Here is a 25,313-nt window from a genome sequence, read left to right on the forward strand (position 1 = left end):
GCTCCATGGAATTGAACTTTGACCTCCTGGTTCATAGGTCAACGCTCAACCACTGACACACCAGCCAGGCTAATAATATATTCTTTATAACATCTCTCCCAAGTGTTTGTCCAACAGTCTGATAGCTTCAGTGGTAGGGCAGCTCCTACCTCTCAGGCAAGTCACACCTCTTCTAAAAGGTGTTTTCTTATATTGATCTGAGCCATCTCCCTGCGGCTTCTATTTAACAGTCTTTTTCTACTCCCTGGGGGGGGGGCTGTCCTCAGTCTGTTTCTCTTCCTCATGACAGCACTTACAATAAGTTTTTCCATAACAGTGCCTCTACCCCAGCCTCCTCTCCTTCAGGCTACATTCCCCAGGCGGCTCCCACATGCAGTTCGCATGCCTGGTCTCTGGTGCTGTGTGTACAGGCCCTGTCTTTCAGATAAGACCCTGGCCAGCTGAGAGGAGATGCAAACTAAAGGAACTGAAGGGAGACATGCCTGTCCCTAGAGACTAGACACACCCTGGGCCTGCAAAGAGTAAAGTAGGAAAATTGTCCTTGAAACAGAGTCCTCCCCACTCAGTGCAGCCATGATGTCTGTGCTGCCACCAACCACAGTGGCTGCAGCCAGTTCTGTGGTTTTTCCTAAAACTTGTCTTGAGATTAGACATCTGCATGTAGCACAGATATTAAGATATAGAACTCAGCAATGGGAAAGCCAAGCCTTTAGAATAGTCAACAGGTTTGACGTAGGAAAGGACTAAAAGTTGACTTTCACCTGTATGTTGTCTTCTAGTAATAAAATGGCAATTTGGAGGATATATATTACTCCCGTGAATTCTGGTGGTTTTGGGGAAAATTTTACTTGTAAATCTAAATTCAGTTCATATGAGCTCATTATTGGAGATCAAAAGAAGCCAACCACATTTACAAACTTTTTTTAAAAAAAAGAGTACCAAAAATTGCAAGTAGTATCCAGCTAAATCATGAAGATGTGTCTTCCTTAAATCTCAGTCAGATAAACGAGAAAGACACTTGTAAAGATTTATCTGACTGTTTCATTAAAGGTTTGAGAATTATAATTTGCTTTTTGTGCTTTAAGTGTGTGTGTGTGTGTGTGTGTGTGTGTGTGTGTGTGTTTCAATCCGATACAGGCTTAGAATTGGTGTGTTTCATTTAGAATATTCCATCACTACTCCTCTAGTTTTCCTGCCAGGGCAAAGCCTGGGATCCCACATGAGGGAGGGGTTCTCCCTGGAGCTGCTGCTTCTGTCTCCATTGTAAAATCTTCAGGCGATTTGAGCCATGGCTTTGGAGTTGCTTCCAAGGGCCTGAGGGTAATGAGCTTGGGACTGAACCCTCTTAGAGTCTTTGTTATCCTTGAGAATTACCCTTTTAATGGAGGAAATCTGTGCATCTCTATCCTTTGCAGATGAAGTACACTTTAAACCTTTTTTTGAAATTTCTTTGGGAGATTCGGTCCTGGAGGGACACTGCTCTTTCCTTTGCTGGTCAGAAATTGACCTCTGCACCCCGCGCTCAGATGAGCCCATCTCCCATTAAGCAAGTAATTAGTGGTGCATTAAGCTTTTTTCTCTGAATCCAAAGTAAAATGTACAGGCTCTTGGCTGCTGGGTTGAAAACACACATTGTTTTGCATGCAGATACCCAAGTCTTTTCACTGCGAATAGGGCCCAGAGTGATTAAACAAGCACTCTTAATATGTTAATTTATAATTTTAATTACAACAATCTTGTACATATAGTCATTAGTGAATACCAATATAAATATTTTTCTATCTTTTTATTCATAATGCATAAACCAATCATCCTGTTACTTCTGTGAGGTCGCCGCTGCTTTTTGTTTCATAATACAATCTTTGTTCTGAGTTATGAATGCATTTGGTTCGCTCCTGTCTTGAATAATCCCTCATTAAGCCAGTCACTTTCGGCTCCACGCTAAAAAGGAAAAAATTATCATGCAAATGCGGCGTGCCATATTAAAAAGCACATTACCAAACACTTCTGTTGCTGTCCTTCAATTAGTTTCCCTTCTTTGAATTTAATTCCATTTGTTGTTAAACTACCGACTTGATGTATGGACTCATGAATCTGAGGCTGCTGCCGGGAACCGGGGGAGGAGGGGGTAAAATCACAGCCTCTGCGAAGAGCTGCAGAGGGAGCCGAAATGAATTGGCTTCACCTTTGACAAGAACACTCCAACAGCACCGGAATCCTCTGATGATTCAACGGGGCTAATTATCCAATTATTTATTCCAAGAATACAGGCAGCGCTTTCGTGAGAGGCGTGGAAGGCAACCGGAGAAATCTGGGAATGGCAGTTCCTCTTCAGGAGCTGCGAGATGCGCAGGATGCTGGCCCAGGTGCTCAGGCAGCCCTCCGCATCCACGACGTCCCCAGCAGCAAGAAGGGTTCTGGTTTGTTTGTCTGTTTTGCCCTTTCAACACCAGAAATGCCTTTACAGGCTTCCCCCGCACGTCAGATTTCCACCGCTCTTCAGCGACGTTCAAGTTGAATCTCCCTTGATTAAAAGCTTTTGGTTCAGAGCAATACTTTTTAATTGCCTAATGATATAAGTCGGTTCTTCGGCAAGAACCGCACATTTAGGAGTTCATTTGCAATATAACTGAAAAATTCATCGCATGGCAGTAAAACAATTTACTGTTAATTACAAGGAGAAGAATTTGCTCCCAGATTGCCATGAATCATGCCGCACTCCTCGAGATTTATAACAGATGTGTAAGTGGGATGAATTAGCAGGGTTTAATAACAGAGACACAAATCATGCAGACTTCAAGGAGCTTTAATTGATATACTAGAATGTGACGGGCATGAATCACTCAGCCATTCCGCAGCACTGTAACATATGGTCAGCTCAATATGCTGCCGCTTAAATCGGTCGGCGAGTCGTTGGTTGTCCCATATGGTGGAAGCAATATATTTTTCATGATTAAAAAAATGCATCTATTTTTTAAAGAAATATGATTGCAAAGCATGTTTGTTATTGAACATTTACCTGAATGCCAGACTCTTTTTTTAAAAAATGATTCTTTTTTTAAAAAAAAAAACAAAAACATGGCAACTTCCCAAAATAAATAGCCACGGCGACTGGTAATACCAGGTCGCTGGGGGCGCTCGGAGAGCCAAATGGGTGCTGGTTGGCGCACTGGGCCAAGCCTATAGAAGAGCCGTTGATGAGAGCTGTGGTGTCAGGGAAATCCTTCAGACTTAGGCAAAGCCAACCAATCATAGGAATGATGTCACTCTCGGATAGTTCAGGAATGCCTGGATTTGCACATAGAATAGCATCAGTTGAATGGGAGACCCTTACTGAGCAAGATACCCAAGTGGCTGTGATAATACTGTGCCCCCTCCCCAATGTAACCATGGGACATAACACTTTATATCAGTGGTTCTCAACCTTCTGGCCCTTTAAATACAGTTCCTCATATTGTGACCCAACCATAAAATTATTTTCGTTGCCACTTCATAACTGTAATGTTACTACTGTGATGAATCGTAATGTAAATATCTGATATGCAGGATGGTCTTAGGCGACCCCTGTGAAAGGGTCCTTCGACCGCCAAAGGGGTCGCGACCCACAGGTTGAGAGCCGCTGTGTATCAACCTCCATTAAACATTCAGTCCTTCAAGGCCATTCTAGAAGAAATCCTGGCAGGCTGTCACAGGCGCACCGTTTCCCTGTCATTCTGGAAGAATCATCTCAGTGTAGGACAACAGGCATCCCGGTGCAAACCAGTAACTGGTAGCCCTGGAACATTTCTCTGTTGTAACTGGGATGGGGCGGCTTCCGGCAAAGCCCCGCAAGCCTCCGTAAATCTGACAGGCTTGAAAAAGGAGTACTGCCGCCTCAGAACTGTGGCTGCCAGGATTTAATGTCAACAATTAAAATTTATTTTGATCCTTACCTACTGTTTATTACTGTTTGTATACACAACAGACCTCACTAATACAGAGATGCACTATTAGATGGAATTACCATCTGTTCAGAGGGAAACGCTGGCATCTGTCTTAGATGCTAAAACTAAAATGATATTATTTCTCACAAAACAAAATTAACTGCTTTGACTCACCAGCTTTAATTCTGAATGTGCGGATGCACCACCGCAGGAAAAGGCTCATGGGTAAAATACGCGATGACCTCTGTCGCCAGGTCTGTATTGAGATATGTGATTTTAGCGGGGGCTGCACTTGGCCTTTGTGGGGCACAGAAAGGGCATTCAGAATTCACACCTTTTAAAACACTGTTTTAGCTTTATAATATGCTAATCGTAGTAAGGCATTAAAGCATCACAATTATAATATGTAAAAATTGAATCAGCCTATATACATACGTATGTATTTGTGTGTGTGTATATATATAGAGAGAGATGTAGATATATTACCCAAGTATTTTGATAGATGCGTCCTAAATATGTGCAAGGAAAGAAATGAAATGGACCAAAATGCATCTGAGTAAAGTTGCCATATGTTCCGCAGTGACACCTTTAGAGATATATAAACCCTATCTTCTCAGTGAGACGAGTTTTAATTTCATCCACACTGACATATATAAAAGATTTTCATTCAGTACCCCTTCCTTTTTTAAGCCTAAGTACCCTATTTAAAAAGGTACCCAGAAGTTAGAGGATTGGGAGCACCAAGGACAATGCAGCTTCCATCCTGATGTTGAATCCTTGCCGCTACTTTCTGAGGAGCCAGACTTCAGCTCTCTGTATCGCCAAGTAATGAATGGCGGCGCGCCCGCGGTTAATGCATGTACACAGTGCATTAACTGTAACTGTAGTACATTTATTTGTGCTGGAGGAGACTTGAAAATGATTAAAAAATCAATACTTTGCTGTCAGAGAAGCAAGTGTTACGATGCATTTAAGTAGATAATTGCAGAAGCCCCATAAAAGCTTCAAGTTTGGGTAGCAAGAATGCCATAATTACAGTCCAAGCAACGGCCTTTTTATTAACGGTGGATGCCAGGGAACGGTGCTCCCTGTCATCAATGCCGGTCCAATCGCAGTTCAGAAATCACGCCTCCTCCTCCCTCCTCCCATGGAGGGTCCTCGTTCTGTGCCGGTTCCTATTGATGGCCAGGGTGATGGCGGATGGACGAAGGCCATGTTTATTCGCCAAGAAGGGAAAGTCCCATACAGTCTCCTAAAGCAGTGCTTTCTGGCTTTTCCTTATGTCATAGATCACAGAAAAGTCATAATATTTATAGGCTGGACTGGGGTCAAGGAACATGGGGCTCAGAGCTGAAGGGGATCCATATGTCCACACCCCTCCTGGCTTACTGCTTGGGAGGCAGGGCTTGGAAATGTCCAGTCATGGACCTTTGAAACGAAGAGATCCTAGACATAATCAGGCCCAATGTACTCCTCAGGAAATGGGATATGGAAGAACAGAGACACAAAATAATGTATTTGCCACTGTTCCATACGGAGGGACTTGGAGAGCCAGGCGACAACCTTAAGTTTCTCCTTTTCCAGTTAAGTTTCACTACACATACTCTCTCTTGGAGACTCCTGAACAAAGAAGGCAGCAGGACAATAGTTTTTTTTTCCTTTTTTCCTAGTCAGAGAAAAGTCAGCAAGGCAGCACTGAGTAATCTCTGAGAGTCTGGGGGTGGGGGTCTGCTCTTCTGGTCACTTATTGGATAGCAGTGGAAGCAGGCCAGTTGCCAACTGTGTCTCAGAGAAAAAGTCACAATCCTTTTCTATTGACATGGTGCCTGAGGATGTCTTATTCTAGCCTGCTCCCCACACACTCCTGGGACGTGGGAGGGCTGTTCATTCCAGGAGCCCTCTCTTCATATGCAAAGTTGATGATGTTTTGAGATGTTGACACGGTCCTGCAGTCTTCATAGACAACAAACTCTCCCTTAAAGATAAATAAGGAGATTTGATTTTAAAGACCTGCCATCGGCAAGAGCTTCTGCTCGTTCAGCCTTCAGTTCTTATCCGAAGATGTTCAGACTCCACACTACATAAATTTTGCAAGTGTAAATTTATGCATAATGATATGCTATTAATCAGATTATAAAGCAATAAATGCCGCATAGAGAAGAATGTATATTATCAAGCATTTTATAAAAGACCAGCTATAAACAGAAGAGACAGACTAGAAATCAGATTACAGAGCTATTGCAAAAAATGTAAGAACATTGTAATTTTATTCCACGTGAAAACAGACTTTGTATGTTGTTATTCTTTGAAATGATGGATATCGAAGTTCCATTTTATAGTTACATTTATAAGATTTTTTCTAAGTAAATACTGGGAGATTTTGAATGTGGATGAGATATGTTCTTTGATCTTTTATCACATGCAATTTAAAAGATGTGTTGTTGGCTACTAATAACAGTGCCTTGCAATGATACAGAATTTTGTTTTGCAAAACTGAAAGCAATTATGTATGTATGTATATAAGATTTTGTTTTTACTAATTTTATATTTTTAGAGAGAGGAAGGGATTGAGAGTGAGAGAGAGAGAGAGAGAGAGAGAGAGACCCATGTGAGAGGGCAACATTGATTGGCTGCCTCCTGCATGCTCCCTAACAACATGTAACCCCAGGTACCCAACCAGCTGAGCCACACCAGCCAGTGGCACATTTTATGTTTTTGATATCATGTTTTACATTGACTCGTGTTGTTTGTCTCCTAACTACTTATTGCAGTTTGAGCTGATTTTGATCCTCTTTTTTCTTTTAACCTTCATAGTAGCTTTTGAAATGTCTGATATGCTGCATCTATTGTATATTTGGAAAGAAACGCCTTTAACATTTCTTGTCAAACTGGTTTAGTGTTGATGAAGTCCTTTGCTTTTTGTTTGTCCAGGAAACTCTCTCTCCATCACTTCTGAATGATAACTTCGCTGGGTAAACTATTTTAGGTTGAAGGTCCCTTTTTTCAGCACTTTCTAGATGTCCTGCCCCTCCGGCCTGTAAAGTCGCTGCTGACGAATCAGATGACAGACTTATAGGGTTTCCTTTGTATGTAATTTTTTTTTCCTGTTGCTTCCTTCGAGATGGTCTGTCTTCAGTTTTTGCCGTTTTCATTACAATATGTCTTGTGTGTGTTTCTTTGGGTTCATCTAGTTTGGAACTAGATCTGTTTCCTTTCCCAGGTGAGGAAACTTATCAGCCATTATTTCTTTAAATACAGTTTCCATTCCTTTCTCTTTTCCTTCTCCTTTTGGGAATCCCTATAATGCCAGTGTTTGAGCATTTGATGCTATCCTAGAGGTCCCACAAAGTATCTTTATGGGTATTTTTTTATTTTTTTTTCTTTCTGCTGCTCTGATTGGCCAGTTACCACTAGTCTCTCTCTGACATCTCTGATCTGGTTTTCTGTGTTAGCTAGTCTGCTGGTAATTGCCTCGTGTGTGTGTGTGTGTGTGTGTGTGTGTGTGTGTGTGTGTGTGTGTGTTATTTCAATTGTATTCTTCAGGTCTGCTTAGTTCTTTTTACACTGTTCTTTGTTGACCTTCTCCCTAAGTTCCTCTCAGGTTGGATGAGCACCCTTATCACCGTTTCTTTGAATTCTTTATTAAGCAAGTGACTTACACCCATTCCTTAGGGTTTCCTTTTTCTGGGGCCTTTTCTTGTTCCTTCATTTGAGAGATATTTTTCCTGTGTTTTCGTTTTGTTTGACTTTCTGTGTCTGCTTATATAAATTAGACAAGAGAGCTGTCTCTTCCAGCCTCGGGAAAGTAGCCCATACAGAAGCTGGCCCTCTGTAGCCTGTGTGCCAGGTGGGATTGGAGGCTGGTGGGAGGGAGGAGATGGTGGCTCCAGCTGGAGCAGCACTGGGTGGAGGGGACAGGTGCCTGTAGGTGTGAGAGTGGATCCTGATGGCTGCCTCTGATTGGTGGATGGGCTTCAGGAGACCTTGTAGGCAGCCAGGAGCGTCCAGATAGAGGCCCCGCCCACCCTTTGGAGGTGGACCTTAAGGAGGCTCTCTGAGCTCTGACCTCGGTGATTCCGCAGCTCTTGGAGTGTTCTCTGGGCTGCCCAGCCTTCCCTATGCGTCTCTCTCTTGCTTGTTGTACCAAAGGTGGTCTCTTGTAGAAGGGACCTCTGTGTGCAGGTTCCAGGTGCCGGGTAGTTTTTTGGGAAACTGCTTGGGGCTGGGTAGGTGCCCACAGTGCCTGGGTCACCAGCCTGCAAGGAGGGGAAGCTGGAGGCCGGAAGGCCAGGTGTGGGTGCCCAGCCCTGTGATTCCTGCTCCCCACTGCCTTTGTTCAGAGGCAGAAGGCTCCAGGCAATGTGGCTGTAAGGAACAGGCTGCATGGCCTTGCAGGTAGGTCAGAGCCCCCCAATGGACCCCCAGTGGGCCACCAAGGTTGGGGGGGACCTAGACAGCCATGCCCCTCTGCTCGTCTGCCCCGGGTTCTTCTGGTGTCCCAGCATCCGCATTTCCTCTCGTTTATGTCAGCAGCAGTCCATTCAACGCTCAGTGTCTCTCAGTGGTAATTGCTGCTTTTACACACGTGTCTCTCATTCTGCTCACGGGAGGGCAGCGCCCTCCTGGCCACCGCCATCTTCTCTTAGCCACTCAAACTCTTTAGTCACATTGTGGATTAAGTCTGTCTTGTGGTTTTGGTTCCTGGAACCACACACATTCTTGAGAGCCTAACGAATTTGATTTCGAGTGTGATGCCCACGGTTGCACGGGTCCATGTGTGTGAGGATCTGTGTCTGGAGACGGGAGCCAAGTTCTCGAAAGTAACACGTGTTTTCTAACGTTTAGCGCCAGCCCAGCTGAGGCCGCCTCTGGTCGAAGGGGTCAGCGGCACAGCCATCCTCGCTCACTGGCTCCCGCCCGCAGAACTGAACGGCCCGTCTCCCGTCTATCAGCTGGAAAGGAGGGAGACGTCCCTCCCAGCCCCGGGGGCCAGGGCGGAGAGAGGAGTTCGCTTCCCCGGACACGGATATTATACATTTCCCAGCTCCACTCACCCCGTCAACACAGACTTCACCGGTGAGTGTGTCTGACGGCCCTTTATTGAAGAGGCACGCAGACCCAAAAGCTTTTCTATTATTTTGATATCCCTTTACAATGAATTTGTACGATGCCTATTTATAGAAACACCAGTTCAGCCCTTGATAACTTTGGCTTGATTGTGTCCACATGTCTCTTTCTTTTTGGGATTCTGGAGAAAGGTGGGAAAGTGGAAGAAAGGAAAGAAAAAATTAGATAGGGAAAAGCTGTCTTCGTGGGTCAAAGTATGTGATGAATGTGGCTGTTGGACAAAGTTTCTAGAACTTTTTTTCCAGAACATTCGTCACTGGCTCTGGGAAGAGTTCTGTGGGCAAATGAGTGGGGAATGCCCTCCCTCTTGGAAGTTCCTGGGCACATCAGGTTATTAAAGCGCTAAAAGGAATGTAAGAAAGCTCTTTAACTTTGTTCGGGTATGTATTCCTAACACTTACACGGTGTAACTTCCTTAGAAAGTATAACCACAGGTTCTATGGAAAGTATTTCAGGAAAAAACATACCTTATATGGGCCTGCGATAGAGTAAGGCATCTGCTGCTGGCACAGAATATAAAGGCGCCGAAACACCTCAGTGATCAATATAAATGCATTTTAATATGATGCTGTGGTGGTGGTTTTGAAATGAGAATCAATGCGGAGACATCTCCAACACAATACCAAGCGTTTAAGCAGCGACAGCACCCAACCCTGCCCATGTGCTTCACCCAGCTCCTGGTCTTACTGGAATATTCTGGAAGTTGTTATCTCTAGGATAGTACTTCAGAGCACCATTTCCCTATAGATGGTAGAAAATTGTAACTCTTTAGGCTTCCTACTTCACTTTCCCAATTTACAAAGTATAAAATATGTGTGTGTGTGTGTTTCTGTAAACTCATAAGGCTTTTGTCATTTTGGAACAAATAGCTGGGTGGTGGTGGGGTGGAGGAGAGATTGAGAAAAAAAGAGAGAGAAAACTCATGGACACAGACAACAGTGCGGTGATTGCCAGGGGGAGGGGAGGATGTGGAGGAGGGTACAGGGGAGATAGATGGTGATGGGGTGGTGAGCACACAGTGCAGTGTACAGATGGCGTGTTGTTGAGTTGTGCACCTGAAACCTGTATAATTTCATAACCGGTGTCACCCCAGTAAATGCAATTAAACACACACACACACACACACACACACACAAAATAAATGTTTCATAGGTTGGGGACAGTGAAATGAAATTTGCGTTAGGAACAGTAGCTGGAGCATTACTGTTTTCTTCTCACCTAACATCCTAACATAGTAAACAGTGTGCTCTGAGTGAGGCTGGCTGTGGAGGCGCGAGTGTAATGAATCATGATTGCCCTCCAGCTGAGCTGTGTTGGGATTAATGAGCACTTACCTGGCCTGGTGCATGGGCACCATCACCGAGAGCTAGGAAGTCAACCACTCACCCCCCGAAAATGCGAACCTTCTGCTTAGTATTTATAATAGTCAAAAGGAAGGAAAAGAATCTGTGGGTAAAAACGGAGACTTTTTCTCAAATGGAAACGGAAACTCCCTCCCTGGCCCCACATTCAGAGCAGCATCCGCTCCCCTCACCTGGGTGTACTCTGTGAGGCCGTAGGTGTGGATGGCCGGCCAGCTGACAGATTTTGATGGGATCACCTACTGTTGCAGCAGGAAAGATGGAGTGGCCCGTCCGCCGTTAATACATTTAGTCGTCTGCACTGTCTCCGGAGCCGGCCTTCTCCTCCGAGGTGCACGGGCTCGGGCAGATGTGGTGTCTGGGAAGTCTTCCAAATGCTGCTTTAAAAAAGTTAGGCCTTGCGACGCAGGGTCCTTCTGTCTGTAACAACGCCTCCAGCTGCACAGAAATGTGTTTGGAGCACACGCCATTTGAAGGACAAGGCAGGGAGATCACAGTTTTGGCTTGCACTGCTCCCTGGAGCTTTGGTGATTCCTGGAGGAGGAATTCTTCTGCATTCGGGCATGTCTGGGGGCATCACTGGGCCCTTATAGTGGTAGCTTCGCCTTACTTTTAAAGTTCTCTTTAACTTTACATCAAGTTATTGGGTGTGTTGTTTTATATACATAAAAAATGGTTTGTTTTTTTCAGATACCGTTGACATTCAATATTATATTAGTTTCAGGTGTGCAGAATAGTGGTTATATAACTTACAAAGTAATCCCACTGATAAATCTAGTACCCACCTGACCACACATCTATTGCATGTGTTACTATATTACTGTAATTACAATATTGTTGACTATGTTTGCATCCCCAGGACTGTTTTGTAGCTGCCCATTTGTGCTTCTTAAAGCCCTTCACCTTCTTCACCCAGCCCCCTGGCCCCTTGCCATCTGACAAACCTCAGTTTGTATATCTGAGTTTGTTCATTTATTTTGTGTTTTGGGATGCCACATATAAGTGAAATCCTATGGTATTTGTCTTTCTCTATCTGACTTATTTCCCTTAGCGTAATACCCTCTAGGTCCGTGGTCGGCAAACTGCGGCTTGCGAGCCACATGCGGCTCTTTGGCCCCTTGAGTGTGGCTCTTCCTAAGCCTTAGGAGTACCCTAATTAAGTTAATAACAATGTACCTACCTATATAGTTTAAGTTTAAAAAATTTGGCTCTCAAAAGAAATTTCAGTCATTGTACTGTTGATATTTGGCTCTGTTGACTAATGAGCTTGCCGACACTGCTCTGGGTTCATCCATGTTGTCACAAATGGTAAGATTCTTTATAATTGGGATAATAATACTACTTACTGTATTGATACCTATTAGGAAGGGAAGGATTACAGGAGATAGCCCACCTAATAAACTTTGCACAGTGTCTGCCACACAGATTAGTTAGCATTCATTAAATATTATCTGTTAACCTATTACTCCTTTAATGAATATTAAGTAAGTGCCAATGGTGGGACAGGAGCTTTTCTAAGTCTTCTGCAGTTTCGAAAATCAACATTCTACTACCTCATTTTCTATGACTTATACCAAATATGTTTGCCTAAATGTTATATCTGGGAAATGAATAATATGCAATATATTTATATTAAAATGTGCTATTTAATGTTGTTACTGAAATTGTTAAGTTGATCTACCTGGCACTGAGACACTGGACAAACTACACTTCTGTGGGTGTCATCATGCCCATCTAGTAAACTGAGGGTTGTACTAACTGACCAACACCTTTAACTTTTAAATTTTAAATCTGTGACTATAGAATATTTAGTTGCCTCAAAAATTCAAAATAGAGATTATTACCAAGGCATCTGTGAGTGTAGAAACACACAGATTTTTAAAAGGATTGTTCAATTACATGATTCTTTTTTATAACATTGCTAGAGGTCCAATGCACAAAATGTGTGCAAAGCCTTGGCCCTGGCCCCTGCCTGTCTCTGCCAGGGCTCCCACCCCCTGCGGCTTTGTCAGGAAGGAAGGATGTCTGGTCTAATTAGCATATTACCCTTTTATTATTATAGATGTTCTCAATTGAAGATTAACATAAGTTTACTCTATCTCTACTAATCTGAATGACTTGGTGATATTGGGAGAATTACTCAGTATCAGTGGAAATTCCATTCATGGGTCATAGGTCCTATCAGAGGGTGCAGAGCAGCAGCAAATCCAACAATAATGTTGTGATCCTCTAACTAGAAAACCAGGAATCACAGGGTGAGATATTCTCCTGGTTACATGGAGCTAACAGCACTTTCTTCATCCAAAACAGAAATAGCACACAGAGCCATCCCTTCTAGATGCAAAGGGAAGGGCAGATAGATCACTGCGTCTTCAGAAAAAGATGCTCGTTTTGTTCAGGAATTCAGAGTCAGCACACTGGATTTACATAAAGACTTTAGTCCTGTCCGTGCAATGCTAGTCAGCCAGAGGAAAGGCGGTAAAACAGAAAACGAAAGGTACCTCTCAGATTGGCATTCCAAAGGCGACCCTCTCTGTCCTCCTCACTGTTTCTTTTTCCTATTAGTGGGAACAGGTCCACGATCATTTGGGGGAAGGTTTGATGATTGCAGCAGCTAGATGCCAATCACACCAGCCTTTTCAGCTGGGCCTTTCCTGGTGACCCTGCCCAGGAACCGGCGACTGCCTTTGGGGAGATCTTTGTAGCAAACCACTGGGGACCCAGCATACCGTGCGCTTGGATGCAATTCCCTTTTATTTGTCCTCACGGGAAACGCGATGACTGATGCTGAATATCTTGCAGATGAGAACTCTGCACACTTTCTTCCTAATCATTGCTGCTCAAGGACACGCATGATTGTCACGCATGTTGTTCCCTTCGTATTTCATTTGTCTTCCCCAAAACGGCCGGAGGAAAATGCAGTAGGATCCAGAGGTGCAATTAATTACCGATCCAGGGAGAGAGACATGCAGCCAAAATCAATATGCCGTAGAAGCACATATTTTACATGTCCTTACTATTTCTGCATTATTGTTATTATTTTAATCGTTTTTAGTAAAGTGAGGTATGTGAGCACTTCATTAAAGGCAAGCTGATTATATGCAGGTGTGGTAAAGGTGCAAGCAGAGCGAACATCCTCAGATGAACTAATTAATAAAAGCATATTAGTTCTGACCTTCAACACCCTTGGTGTTCCAATATTTGTTTTCCTATGACTGAGAGCGAGTACTTTTGCCAGAAAGTGCTTTTTTTAAGAAAAAAAAAACAACCCTAAATAAATAAAATGCCAAGTTTTTTCCCTGGCAGAGTTGAACCCCAGACTGTATTTAACCTTGGATACTAGATTTAGGCTATAATGATTAAAAAAAAACAACTATATGAACCTACTCTATGACCTAGCAGTGAGTTCCTGTAGCCACTCTCTCATCCAGCTGTGTGTCCTGGGTTTCTGTACCAACACTTCCTCTCTTTTCCACATTGTTTTTCAAACTAATAATCTTTCTTGTCATCCTCTTAACTTATCCTTTCCATAGTTCTCCATTGAGATGCCTGGTCTAAGCTCTTTCCTGCTTACCTGTTTGAAAGGATTGGTAACTTGGGGTGATTGCTCACTGTGTTTAGCATCTGCTGACCTAAGAGGTCTAAGAAAGTATGTTTCCAGGAGCATTCTGCTAAGGGAAATAAGTCCGTCAGAGAAAGGCAAGTACCACATGATCTCACTCATATGTGGAATCTAATGAACCAAATAAACTGATCAACAAAATAGATCCAGAGACACAGAAGCATGGAACAGACTGTCGAATCTCAGAGGAAAGGTAGGGGAGGGTGGGAGACATTAACTAGGGAATTTATATGCATTACCCACGGACAAAGACAATAGTGTGGTGAAGGCCTGGGAGGGGTGGATGTGGAGTGGAGGGGGGTCAATGGGGTATAAATGGGGGACATCTGTAATACTTTCAACAATAAAGATTAAATTAAAAAAAAACAGCTAAAAGCAACAACAACAAATGCAAGTATGTTTCAAGGTCTGTAATACTAGGAGCAAAAGACAGTTCTCTAATGGTCCTCAGTCACGGATGAAATTACTTCCGTGTTCCTTGTGGTCACCAGGGCTGTGTCAGGACTGTTTTCTGTCCCTCCATACCTCCCTGGGAACTGAGCGTTGCACATCTTTCATACGCGATCTCCTTACACTTGTTAAATTTTAGAGTTAATGAACACTTTAACACTTGTACCTATCCATATCATTAGGCCTATTGCAATGGGCTTAGGATGACAGTCTTAATAAACATATATAATACAATAAAAAGCGCTTTTAATCTTGAAAGTACTGTATAAACAACCGTGATCAATGCTGTGGATGGGTTAACAGTATCAAACTGATAGAATTCTACTTCAAGGGCAATGGAGGTATTGATGTTGGCATTCTGGTTCTGAAGGAAGGCAGTGATGGCAGTAATGCGTGGAGGCTCTGAGGTAGGACTCCCCACATTTAAAATCTGACTCCCCAACATGCTTGTGCAACTTTGCATGAGTCACCCACCTCTCTGCTCTGTAGATCAGTGTGATCATCCTTAGAATGGATTGTTGTAATGACTCAATGCAGGGATCACCATAAAAGAGTAGCATACCATATCTTTTTTTAAATATGTTTTTTATTGATTTTAGAGAGAGAGGAAGAGAGAGAGAAACATTAATCAGCTGCCTCCCGCATGCCCCCTACGGGGGATTGAGCCCGAAACCTGGGCATGTGCCCTGACCAGGAATTGTACTGTGACCTCTTGGTGCATGGCCAGGGCAATACAAGCTATCTTTGTGGTCATTGTTATGTAGGCATTTATGGCTGACAGTTTTTAAATCAGGAGTTTGAATGATGTGACTTTTCATCCATACATATATTTTATGTGGCTAAACCACATAAATCCTGATGATACTCTTTTTCACCTCTAACCTCTTTCTTTTGCTCCATCTATGACGTTCTGGCCTTTGTTTTGTTAGTTGTCTACCTCCTTTCTCTAGAGTTCTGATGTTCTACATCTTTTTATGCATTTCTAGTGGCCAGCTTTGCATTTGAACATGCACTTGTAAATCTAACTCTGTTTCTTCTTTTTCTCACTATCGGTCTTCTTAAAATAAGACTCAGTGTGTCCATTTTCCCACCTGTCAGTCACTCCTCACTCTGTTGTCGCATGCATTTCTTCTCCCACTTCTTCACTGTACATGCTTTCCTCAGGATTACCAATAATGCTCTAAGTAAGGGACTTTTCTTAATCCCCACCCTATGGGTCCCTCAAGAATATGGAAACTTGTGTCCTTTGAAAACTATAAAGAAAGCACTATTTACCACCAGGGTTCTCCTCCTGATTTCCACAAACTATTTCCTAAAAAATTCGGTTCTGCTTGTGACATCCACCTTTAGATGGCGGGATTTTTCTCATCATCACCCCATTTGCCAGATGATGATTGGTATTTTACAATCACCTGAAGGGTACTGAGCAAAATCCTATTGGTCAGTGTAAACCAATAATAGACCAACCTTCCTAAAGCCTGCAGTGAGGCCTCAACCTTTTTCAACTACCTGCCTGCCAGAATACTTAACTAGCCTATATAATAAAGGGCTAATATGTAAATTGACCAAAAGGCGGGATGACCAGTCTCTATGACATGCACTGACCACCAGGGGGCAGATGCTTAATGTGGGAGCTGCCCCCTGGTGGTCAGTGCACTCCCACAGGGGGAGCACTGCTTAGTCAGAAGCTGGGCTCACAGCTGGCAAGCACAACGGTGGTGGTGGTAGCCTCTCCCACCTCTGTGGCAGTTGGACATCCCCCGAGGGCTCCCGGACTGTGAGAGGATGCAGGCCAGGCTAAGCGACACCACCCCCCCCCCCAGCCGAGTGCACAAATTTCATGCACTGGGCCTCTAGTTTTTCAAAAAGAGTAATCCTAGCGGTGGTTTTACAGGGTCACATCTCTCTGAACTTACTGAATTGTATGTACCTTTTACACGGATGCAGTTTATTGCATGTAAATTATACCTCACTATAATGGATAAAAGAAACAGTTCTCCCATGATTCTTGCATTTCAGTATAAGACCCTTTGATCTACCTTGTAGTGGAAAAATTGCATTTACCTTAAAGAAAAAACAATCCATTTTTATATTATTTAATTTACTGGTCCTGTACTTTTTTATATACTTTAGGTTAGACTCAACACTCCAAATTTCACCTGCAACAAATTGGTATCCACTATATGTTATAAAGCATAGGAAAAATTCCTCAACTATCCTGGTAATAAGAATCTGTATAATTAAAAAACACACACATTGTTTTTCTCTACAGAATAGGGCTTTTTCAATCTCATTCACATTTAGGACATAATTTTTTATGTACACAAAGGGATGGCCTTTGTCTATTTCTTAGATATTTTATCATAAGGAAGAATTTAATCAGTGAAAATATGAAACACGTTTGCATACACAATGGACCAGCTCTTGCTTGGATGCAAAGACCTCTGTGATGTATTTTTCCTAGCTCATATAATTGGTGTTAATATGCTGTTATTAAGTTTAACTGAGAAAAATAGTTTGCTGAAAACTGATTTCTTCGGCACACTTATAAATTCAGTAGTCAGAAAAAAAAGAGAGAAACATAATTAAGGATTGCAAAATCAATTTGACACTCACTTAAAATGTGTTGAGTGGAGGCAGCAAACAGCAGCCTACATCTGATGCTGTTCTCTCCCTGTTTATTTCATAAAACTGTACCAATTAGAACTTTAATTTACAGAGCTGTTAATGCCTCATTAAAAACTTTCAGCGAGTATCCTATTTGGAGGTGTGTTTTTCCCTTGTAGCTAATATGCCACATTATCCCTGTGTCATGGGCATGGGTAAGAATTCAATCTGAGCTGCGTGTATGAAATAAAAGCTTTTTAAACATCCCAACCCAGTGGGGGGACTCTGCCACTCACTCTCTGTTAGTTGTTTTCCAAAGCGATTAATTTCTCCATGTACTTTGTTGTTGTTATCGGTTTCTGTTGTGTGCTTGACAAGTTAGGATGAAGAGGATGTAGTTGGAATCCTATAGACTTGATTCCTGCCTCGCACAGGCCCTCTGAGAGTGGAATTCATGACTGTTTGACTGGTTTTAATCATTATAACATACTGCTATTTTTCTGCTTCATAGTGTATTATAGCCAAAACCAAGCAAAAAGCAATAGTAAAAAATCCTCAAATACTGGGTTAGGACTTAATCTCTCTCTATATAAAAACCTAAGCAACCATTGGACTGTTCAACCAGTAGCTATGGCACTCACTGACCACCAGGGGGCAAACACTCAATGCACAGGCATGGAAACATGGAACAGACTGATGAATCTCAGAGGGAAGTGGGGAGGGGGAGTCCCTCGGCCTGGCCTGCAGGGATCGGGGCAAAACTGGCAGTCCAGCAACTCCCAAGGGGTCCCGGATTGCGAGAGGATGCAGGCCAGGCTGAGGGACCCCACCCAAAGTCTGAGGTGCAGGCATAGATTTGGTGGTGGTGTCAAACATTCTTAAAGCTCTTGGTCTACCACGGGACTACCCCATCTGGCCACATTGTCCCTGCCTCCCCCAAGAAGGGACACATAGCCACCTCCTGGGTACCATGGGCCTTGCTCTGCTGATCACTGTCAGTTAGGACAAGTGTGAATGCCTGATCAGAGCAAAACTGATTGGTTCTCAGTGGAGGGATCAATGATACTCTCTCATCATTGAAGTTTCTGTCTCTCTCCCTTTCCCTTCCTCTCCAAAATCAATAAAAATACATTTTTTAAAAAGTTAACAGTGGGATGCTGTTGAGAAAAAAAATAAAAGGAAGAAGCAAGGTAATGCTACCCTTTGTTGTGTTAGCAGAATTGTCAAGGATAAAATAAATAAGGAGATGATTGGACTCCACTTGGCAATCCTTAGCCCTTGACAGGAGTTGCATGTTCCATTTGGGATGGCGTGTTTTACAAAAAACATCGACAAACTTGCCAGAGGTTTCAAATGAGAGCAACAAAAAATGATGAAAGGCTTTGGAAATGGGGCCTCTAAGAAAAGGCTGGGAGGCCTGAGGATGTTCAATCTTAAGGCGAGAAGACAGGAGGGACGCAGGATAACCCTTTACAGATGCACGAGGCAGTGTTACGGAGAGGAGAGGGACCTATTTTTCTCATTAGTCAACAAAGACACTTCAAGAAATAATGGGTTTAAAACATGCCGGGGGGCGGGGGGGAGGGGCGGAGTGATCAGGTTAGATGTTAGATTGGGTTCAGTAAAATTTATTTAAAATCTTATGAGTCTAAGCATAAATAAGCTGTGGAGACTAAATCAAGTTAGGATTGACACAGAGGTGTTAAGAGTGGAAACAAATCAGATTTGAATGCAGGAGTTAATAATTAAAATAGCTTATATTTGCATAAAATATTAGCATATTCAAAATACATTCACATATGTGGTTTCCCTGGTCTTTCAACAACCTTAGGAAATAATGTGTATGTGTCTGGCCAGGGGTTAGGGGAGAGAGGGGAGGCGAGGAATCAGCTAGTTTCACAGCTGAGAAAGTGGAATATTGAGAGGCCATGTGGCTTGTCCCCCCCACGAATAAGATAAAATGAGCAAGTGGTCCAGGACCCGACAAGCAGAACTAGAGGCCAGGCCTTCAGATCTTCTGACAATTTGTTTCCCATCACATTTTTCTACCTTTTTATTTATAACTAGAGGCCCGGTGCATGACATTCGTGCACTGGGGCGCGAGGGAGAGGGTCCCTCATCCCTCTAGCAGTCCGGGAACCCTTGCTCCTTACCGCCTGCCTGCAGCGGAGGTGACTGCCTCTGCACTTGCCAGATGTGAGCCGGCTTCTGGATGAGCAGCGCTCCCCCTGTGGGAGTGCACTGACCACCAGGGGACAGCTCCTGCGTTGAGCATCTTCCCCCTTGTGGTCAGTACACGTCATAGTGACCGGTCGTTCCGCCATTCAGTTGATTTGCATATTAGGCTTTTATTATATAGGATATGATTTTCATGGTGGGGAATTACCTTTGAATCACTTTGGGGATTTTGTTTGTGTCTTTTTTGGCCCTTAAGATGCCAAATATGTCCCTCAGTTTCCTGTTTTCATATTAATTAGCTAACTGGGCAATGCATGAGCTATAGGCCAACTAGCAATTTTGTTTCTATAAAGGAAACAAGACGTATGATTGAATTTATGTCTGTTTTATGTGTATGTATTATTTGTCTTCTGCTATTTTCAATTGTGAAAAAGATTCAAAACTTTGTGACTAAGTTTGACAAGTCATGGCCACACCAAATACAGTTTGTGGAGCTAAAGGAATAGGGTGAGGCTCAGCCTCCTTCCATTAGCTGGTAGTGGAGGTCTTTTCATGTCGCCTCTGCAAGGTTTCATTCTCCGCATCTCTAGGAGGAAAATCATGTCTTCTGGTTTCTTCCACACTTACAGTGAGGACCAAGGGAGACTGTTCACGTGGAAGTTCCTGGACCTGTTCCAAGAAACAAACTATAAGCTGTAACTCAGCCCTGGCTGGTTTGACTCAGTGGATAGAGCATCAGCCTATGGACTGAACGGTCCTGGGTTCGATTCTGGTCATGGGCACATGCCCGGGTTGCAGGCTTGGTCTGCAGTGGGGGATGTTCAGGAAGCAGCCAGTCAATGATTCTCTCTTATCATTGATGTTTTTGTCTCTCTCTCTCCCTCTCCCTTCCTCTCTGAAATCAATAAAAATATTAAAAAAAAACAAAACAAAAAACTATAAGCTGTAACTCAGCCTCTACGTGGCTGATGCTAGCATGTTACCAAGGGAACGTCACTTGATTGGCTGCCACGAACCTGGTGGCACTTGAGAATCCTTGTGGACCCGCTGACCTGTGCACACAGGTTGCCTAGAGAGCTAATCCAGGCGTCCTGCTGCATTGAAAGGCTCTTCCTATGTGTGCTGATGTGGTGTGGGAATGGAGGAATTTTCAGGAAAATTTCAGCCTCTGTGGCCTCCTGAGGTGCTCAATAGGGTGGCATCTCCCACTCCCCCACCACCCCGCAGAGCCCCGGGTACCCCCAGAAGCTTCCCTGCGGGAGACAGCAGCAGGGTTGCTGACTAGGGGGTGCAGAGGAGCTTAATGGACCCCTTGCATAATGTGGAAAGAGGCCCTCATTTTTGCTTTCTTCTGAGATTACCATGTGTATATTGCAGGTTCGCATCGTAAGACACTTAATTAGAGTTGCAGGAAGTTGCATAATACACTCCTTGCCTTCCGTTTTCTGCACACCAGACGGAATCCCTTTGCCAAATTATGAAGTTAGATGGGGAGTGAACACTGTAATTTGAGGAAATGGGATCTCTGCCCCCTTGCTCCCCCCTCCGCCCCGTTTCTTCTTTTAAAAGTTGGTCACAAAGTTTAAAATGCAAAGAAGTCAGTCTCCCAGGGGAGCAGTTCGGTTTCCTCTGTGGAGGAAAGACACATGTTGTCACTGATGAGCCCCTGTGGCAGCAGAGGGAACCTGGAGGGGTCCCCGAGCCGTGGGAGTCTCTCCAGCTCAGCGTCTGTGTCCCCGGCTCCTGGGCCGCCCAGCCCATCCAGGGCTGCCTGCGCCTCTGGCTGAGGCCTTTCCCCCAAGGCTTGCTCTTCTGTCTCATCACTTGGGGGCAGTTGCCTGCATCTCTTCAGCTAAAAGGTACCTGTCTTGTGCCCAGTCCCTTGAGGGCCGTGGTCTGGACAATAGGCTAAGCTGACAGGTGTCACTTTGATAGATGTCAGTGGCAGCAGCGGGTCTCTGGGCTTTGCTTGCTCTCGCCCATGACTGTGGTCGCTTCAATAACTTCAGAACTCAGGCCATGAGATGAATTTGAGGCTCTGGGGGAGAAAAGGATTTGGACCAGTAGGACTTATTAAAGCTGTTTTCATAAGTCCTCTTACATGTGAAAGTTTCATTTTTTTAAAACAAACAATGTTGATTAGAAAGAACATACTAGGCACTGTGTTGAAGCATAAATATGCCAAACACTGTTAATCCATACCTTCAAGAAGCCTAGAGCACTGGCTGGTTTGACTCAGTGGATAGAGCATCGGCTTGAGGACTGAAGGGTTCTGGGTTCGATTCAGGTCAAGGGCATGCACTCAGTTGCAGGCTTATTAATCCCTGACCCTGGGTGGAGAGAGGCAGCCAATAGATGTGTCTTTCTCACATCAGTGTTTCTCTCTCTGACTCTTCTGACTCTCCCTTTCCCTTCCACTATCTCTAAAAATCAATGGAAAAATACCCTTGGGTGAGAGTTAACAACAAAAAACTCTAGAAAGTACAGTACTCTATATACTAGTAAATATTCTATATAAATCACTCAGCCTTAGTCAGAATATTTACTGAGCATCTACTGTGTACCAGGCACCAGAGAGCAAACTAAACAAAATCCCTGGCTTGGTGGAGACTGAATTCTAAGGAGGTTGGGGGGGGGGGGGGGGGAGGAATCCATGCTAGTTATTTGTTCATCAAAATCAAAACTCTGTGTTCCCAAATCCTATTATGAAATTATTCTTTAAATCTTGTATTAGGAAAGTCACATTATGATGTCTGCTAGGAATTACTGGTAGAATACTGTTTTGTTTTTTATACATTTAAAGCAGCCCTTACTTGAAGGCCTCATTTTGGATTTTGCATCAACTGAGTTTATTGCTTTCTAAGCGCGTGCGTGCATGCTGTGTGTGCATGCATGCATGTGTGTGTGTGTGTTTGTGATCCCAAAGTGGGAAGAGTCGAGAGATAGGCAGGACTCCGCAGAGCTGCCCTAGGTAAGACATGAGATGAGAAGATCAAAGCTCATGCTAACGTGAACCCAGGAAAAGTACTGAACAGCGGGCTCATATTATAAAAAAAGGGGCTGATAGGTTTGGAACTCACTGAACGGAATCTATCTAGAAAGCACATTTGAGGAAGACTAAATAAACATCTCCACTCTGGTCTGATCTAAGTCAGAATCTTGCTTTTGTAGGTTTTCCAGGTGATAAAACCCGGACTGTGATCAGTGTTCTTATGGAGCATGCTGAACAGTCCATCTGTGAGTTAATAGCATTACACAGGCCTAGAGTCCTAGGATGAGAAGGAAAGGCAATGAAATTTTCTTATTTTCCCCGCAGAGGGGGAAGATATTCAACACCTCGAGTCAGCTGCGACTCAAGGGTCCATTATGACTTCAGGATTTTTTAACAGCCGGTGCCTGGGGCATGGGATATGAATTTTGTTCCAAAGTGGTGACATGGGCCAATGTAAGCCCGTGGGAGCAATTTCAGGCAAGTGGAGAGTCTGGCTAAGCAAAAACTGGACAGGCCATGGAAGATGCAATTCCCACACTTGCTTCCTGACCTTGGCCAATGTTCCTCGGCAGTTGGTAATGAAAAGAAATATTGAAGCTGCGAAGATGAGGCAGGAATCCAGGGGATGAGACTACTCGGTGTTGGGAGGGCGCAGGTAGATGCGGGACAAAAATAGGACGGGTGTCTCCAACAAAGGTGGCTGTACTTTGCGTTAAGGTGAGCGTGGGACATGAAGCTGTAGCAAGAGGAAGCCCAAATATACATAGTGACGTTTATTTTAGTGAAGTTTAACCAGAAAAAATGCATGGGCTGTTTTGGTTTCCTATGCATTTTATCCAGTTTGCCATTCCAGCCTTGAGTTGTCTTTCCGAAAGATTTCTGGTCTGATGGCCGCACTGACGCCAGGCACATTCTTTGCATCACGGAAGGGTATGGGGCCCTGAGTCCGAAGCAGGGACAAAATCAGTGACATGACATCTACATGCTATTGCCAGAACAGAGTCAAATAAAAACTAAAAGTCCTGCCGAAACCGGTTTGGCTCAGTCGATAGAGTGTGTTGGCCTGTGGACTGAAAGGTCCCAGGTTCGATTCCGGTCAAGGGCATGTACCTGGGTTGCGGGCACATCCCCACTGGGGGATGTGCAGGAGGCAGCTGATCGATGTTTCTCTCTCATCGATGTTTCTGACTCTCTATCTTTCTCCCTTCCTCTCTGTAGAAAATCAATAAAATATATTTTAAAAAAACAAAACAAAACAAAAACTAAAAGTCCAGCAAGTGACCAGGTAGAAGTCAATAAAAAGGCCAATAAAAAGCAAAGATGAGTTAAAAGGCAGGGCTTCATAGGCTGGAGAATGCCATGAAAAATAAAAGGCAGAGCAAGTGTTGTGGTAAGGTCTCCTCCCGTGGCCTCAGGAGAGCGTGAGAGAATTACTTGAAGCGCATCGCCCACGGAATAGGGTTACAGTGGCGCAGGCTAGGTAACGGGTGGTTCTGTAGCCGAAGACGGATAACACGCTTTAGTTTTATTCTTGCAAGCTTTAGAACATGCTGAGCCCACACTGTTCATTTTTCTTAATATTTTGCCTTTCTTCAACGAAGTGATGCATTTTTTTAACGAAACAAAGTGTGGACGGGGTGACTTGAACAGCTCTCTCTTAAGAGGTCTATGCATCAGTCAGCATGGGACACACCAGGATACAAAGATTAGTCATATATCCTATTGGCTTTCAAAACATTTACAGTCTCGTAACAGCGTGAGATTAATTTCTCCCTGTGGTTTGCACAAAACAATCTGATTCCGATACAATCACATTTTCTCCTCTGTCTTCCAAAAACTCTTTTGGGGTTTTACCTAAATGAAACTAGAACAGAACTGAAAAGTTTTTTATAAATGTTTTATTACGTTAAAGTATTCATCTTTTCCCATTTTAAATCCAAAATATGTTTTCCTTAATTCTTGTACACCAACCAACTGAGCACAGTTTGTCCACATGTGAAAACTTAGTTGATCAATAGATTGCTCTAGTCAACTGATTGCCACTTGATGTTATAAACACATGATTTCTTATCCCGAATGCAACTCTGGAAGTAAGGCAATAAATAGGGCAAGAGTCCCACATTATTTAAATTGGAAATAGTAGCCCGATCCTCTCATATCTCCAAGTGGTCACAATTTCCTAGTTCGAAGAAACATTTCACAGGCCAACAAGGAGTTTTGTAAGAATTGGGTCAGCAATTTCAAGTTGTGGGTCATGAGGTCTGTATGCGCTGTAATTCTCAAGTCTAGTTGCTTCTGGCTTCCAAAGGGGGTCATTCATTCCACACACAGGCCGGTCCCAGTGAAAATATGTTATATGATAATTTCTCTCTGACATGACTCTGCATTGAATAACACTTTGTTTTTTAAACTTTATGCCAAACACACACACACACACACACACACACACACACACACACGCACACACGTTATATGGAATTTCAGGGTTTTATATTTTATTTCTTTAAAATAGCATTTTTTTATCTATCCTTCTCCCTGGGACATTTTAATTGATATTGCTTCCTAAATTTGTCTCCCTAATATATTTTTTGAAGGCTGTGTGAAATGGAATATATTTTTGAAGTTTTCTGCATGTAAAATCATGCTCACATCTAACTATATGTGTAGGGTTCTTTCATTTTTTTTATTGCAGGATAGGAAGATATGGGAGAGATTTTCAGAACTATTATGTTCTATGTACAGTACTTTGGTTTGGAAATTAATCTCACTCTAGTTTAGGCATTATAATTTGAGATTCAAAAAAAGTTGTTTTTACAAAGCACAGAAAAGAGTTTTGCTATTAATTATGCTTAGTTCTCAGTATTTCTGAGTCAAAACAACTCTCTGCTAGTGTGTGTGGACAAGACAGTGCAATACAGAGCAGGTATCCCATAAGCAGCATGATAGATCAAATCATGATTCATTATAATACAAATATTGTAATCAATCATCATATTCAGTGTTCCACAAATCCACCATTCTGTGAAAGGGATTTAAAAAAAGGAATGAAGCTA

General features: G+C 43.3%; 1 protein-coding gene across 1 annotated transcript in view; it reads left to right on the forward strand.

Annotated features, from left to right (window-relative positions):
• Positions 1-25,313, forward strand: part of USH2A (usherin) — a 396,481-nt gene that overhangs the window by 109,065 nt on the left and 262,103 nt on the right. Inside the window, exon 20 of the mRNA XM_036354768.1 lies at positions 8,769-8,999. Within this exon, the coding sequence (XP_036210661.1) occupies positions 8,769-8,999 (231 nt within the window). The remainder of the gene's footprint in view (positions 1-8,768; positions 9,000-25,313) is intronic.

The sequence above is a fragment of the Myotis myotis genome, unplaced genomic scaffold (genome assembly GCF_014108235.1).
Source record: "Myotis myotis isolate mMyoMyo1 unplaced genomic scaffold, mMyoMyo1.p scaffold_m19_p_21, whole genome shotgun sequence".
Lineage (NCBI taxonomy): Eukaryota > Metazoa > Chordata > Mammalia > Chiroptera > Vespertilionidae > Myotis > Myotis myotis.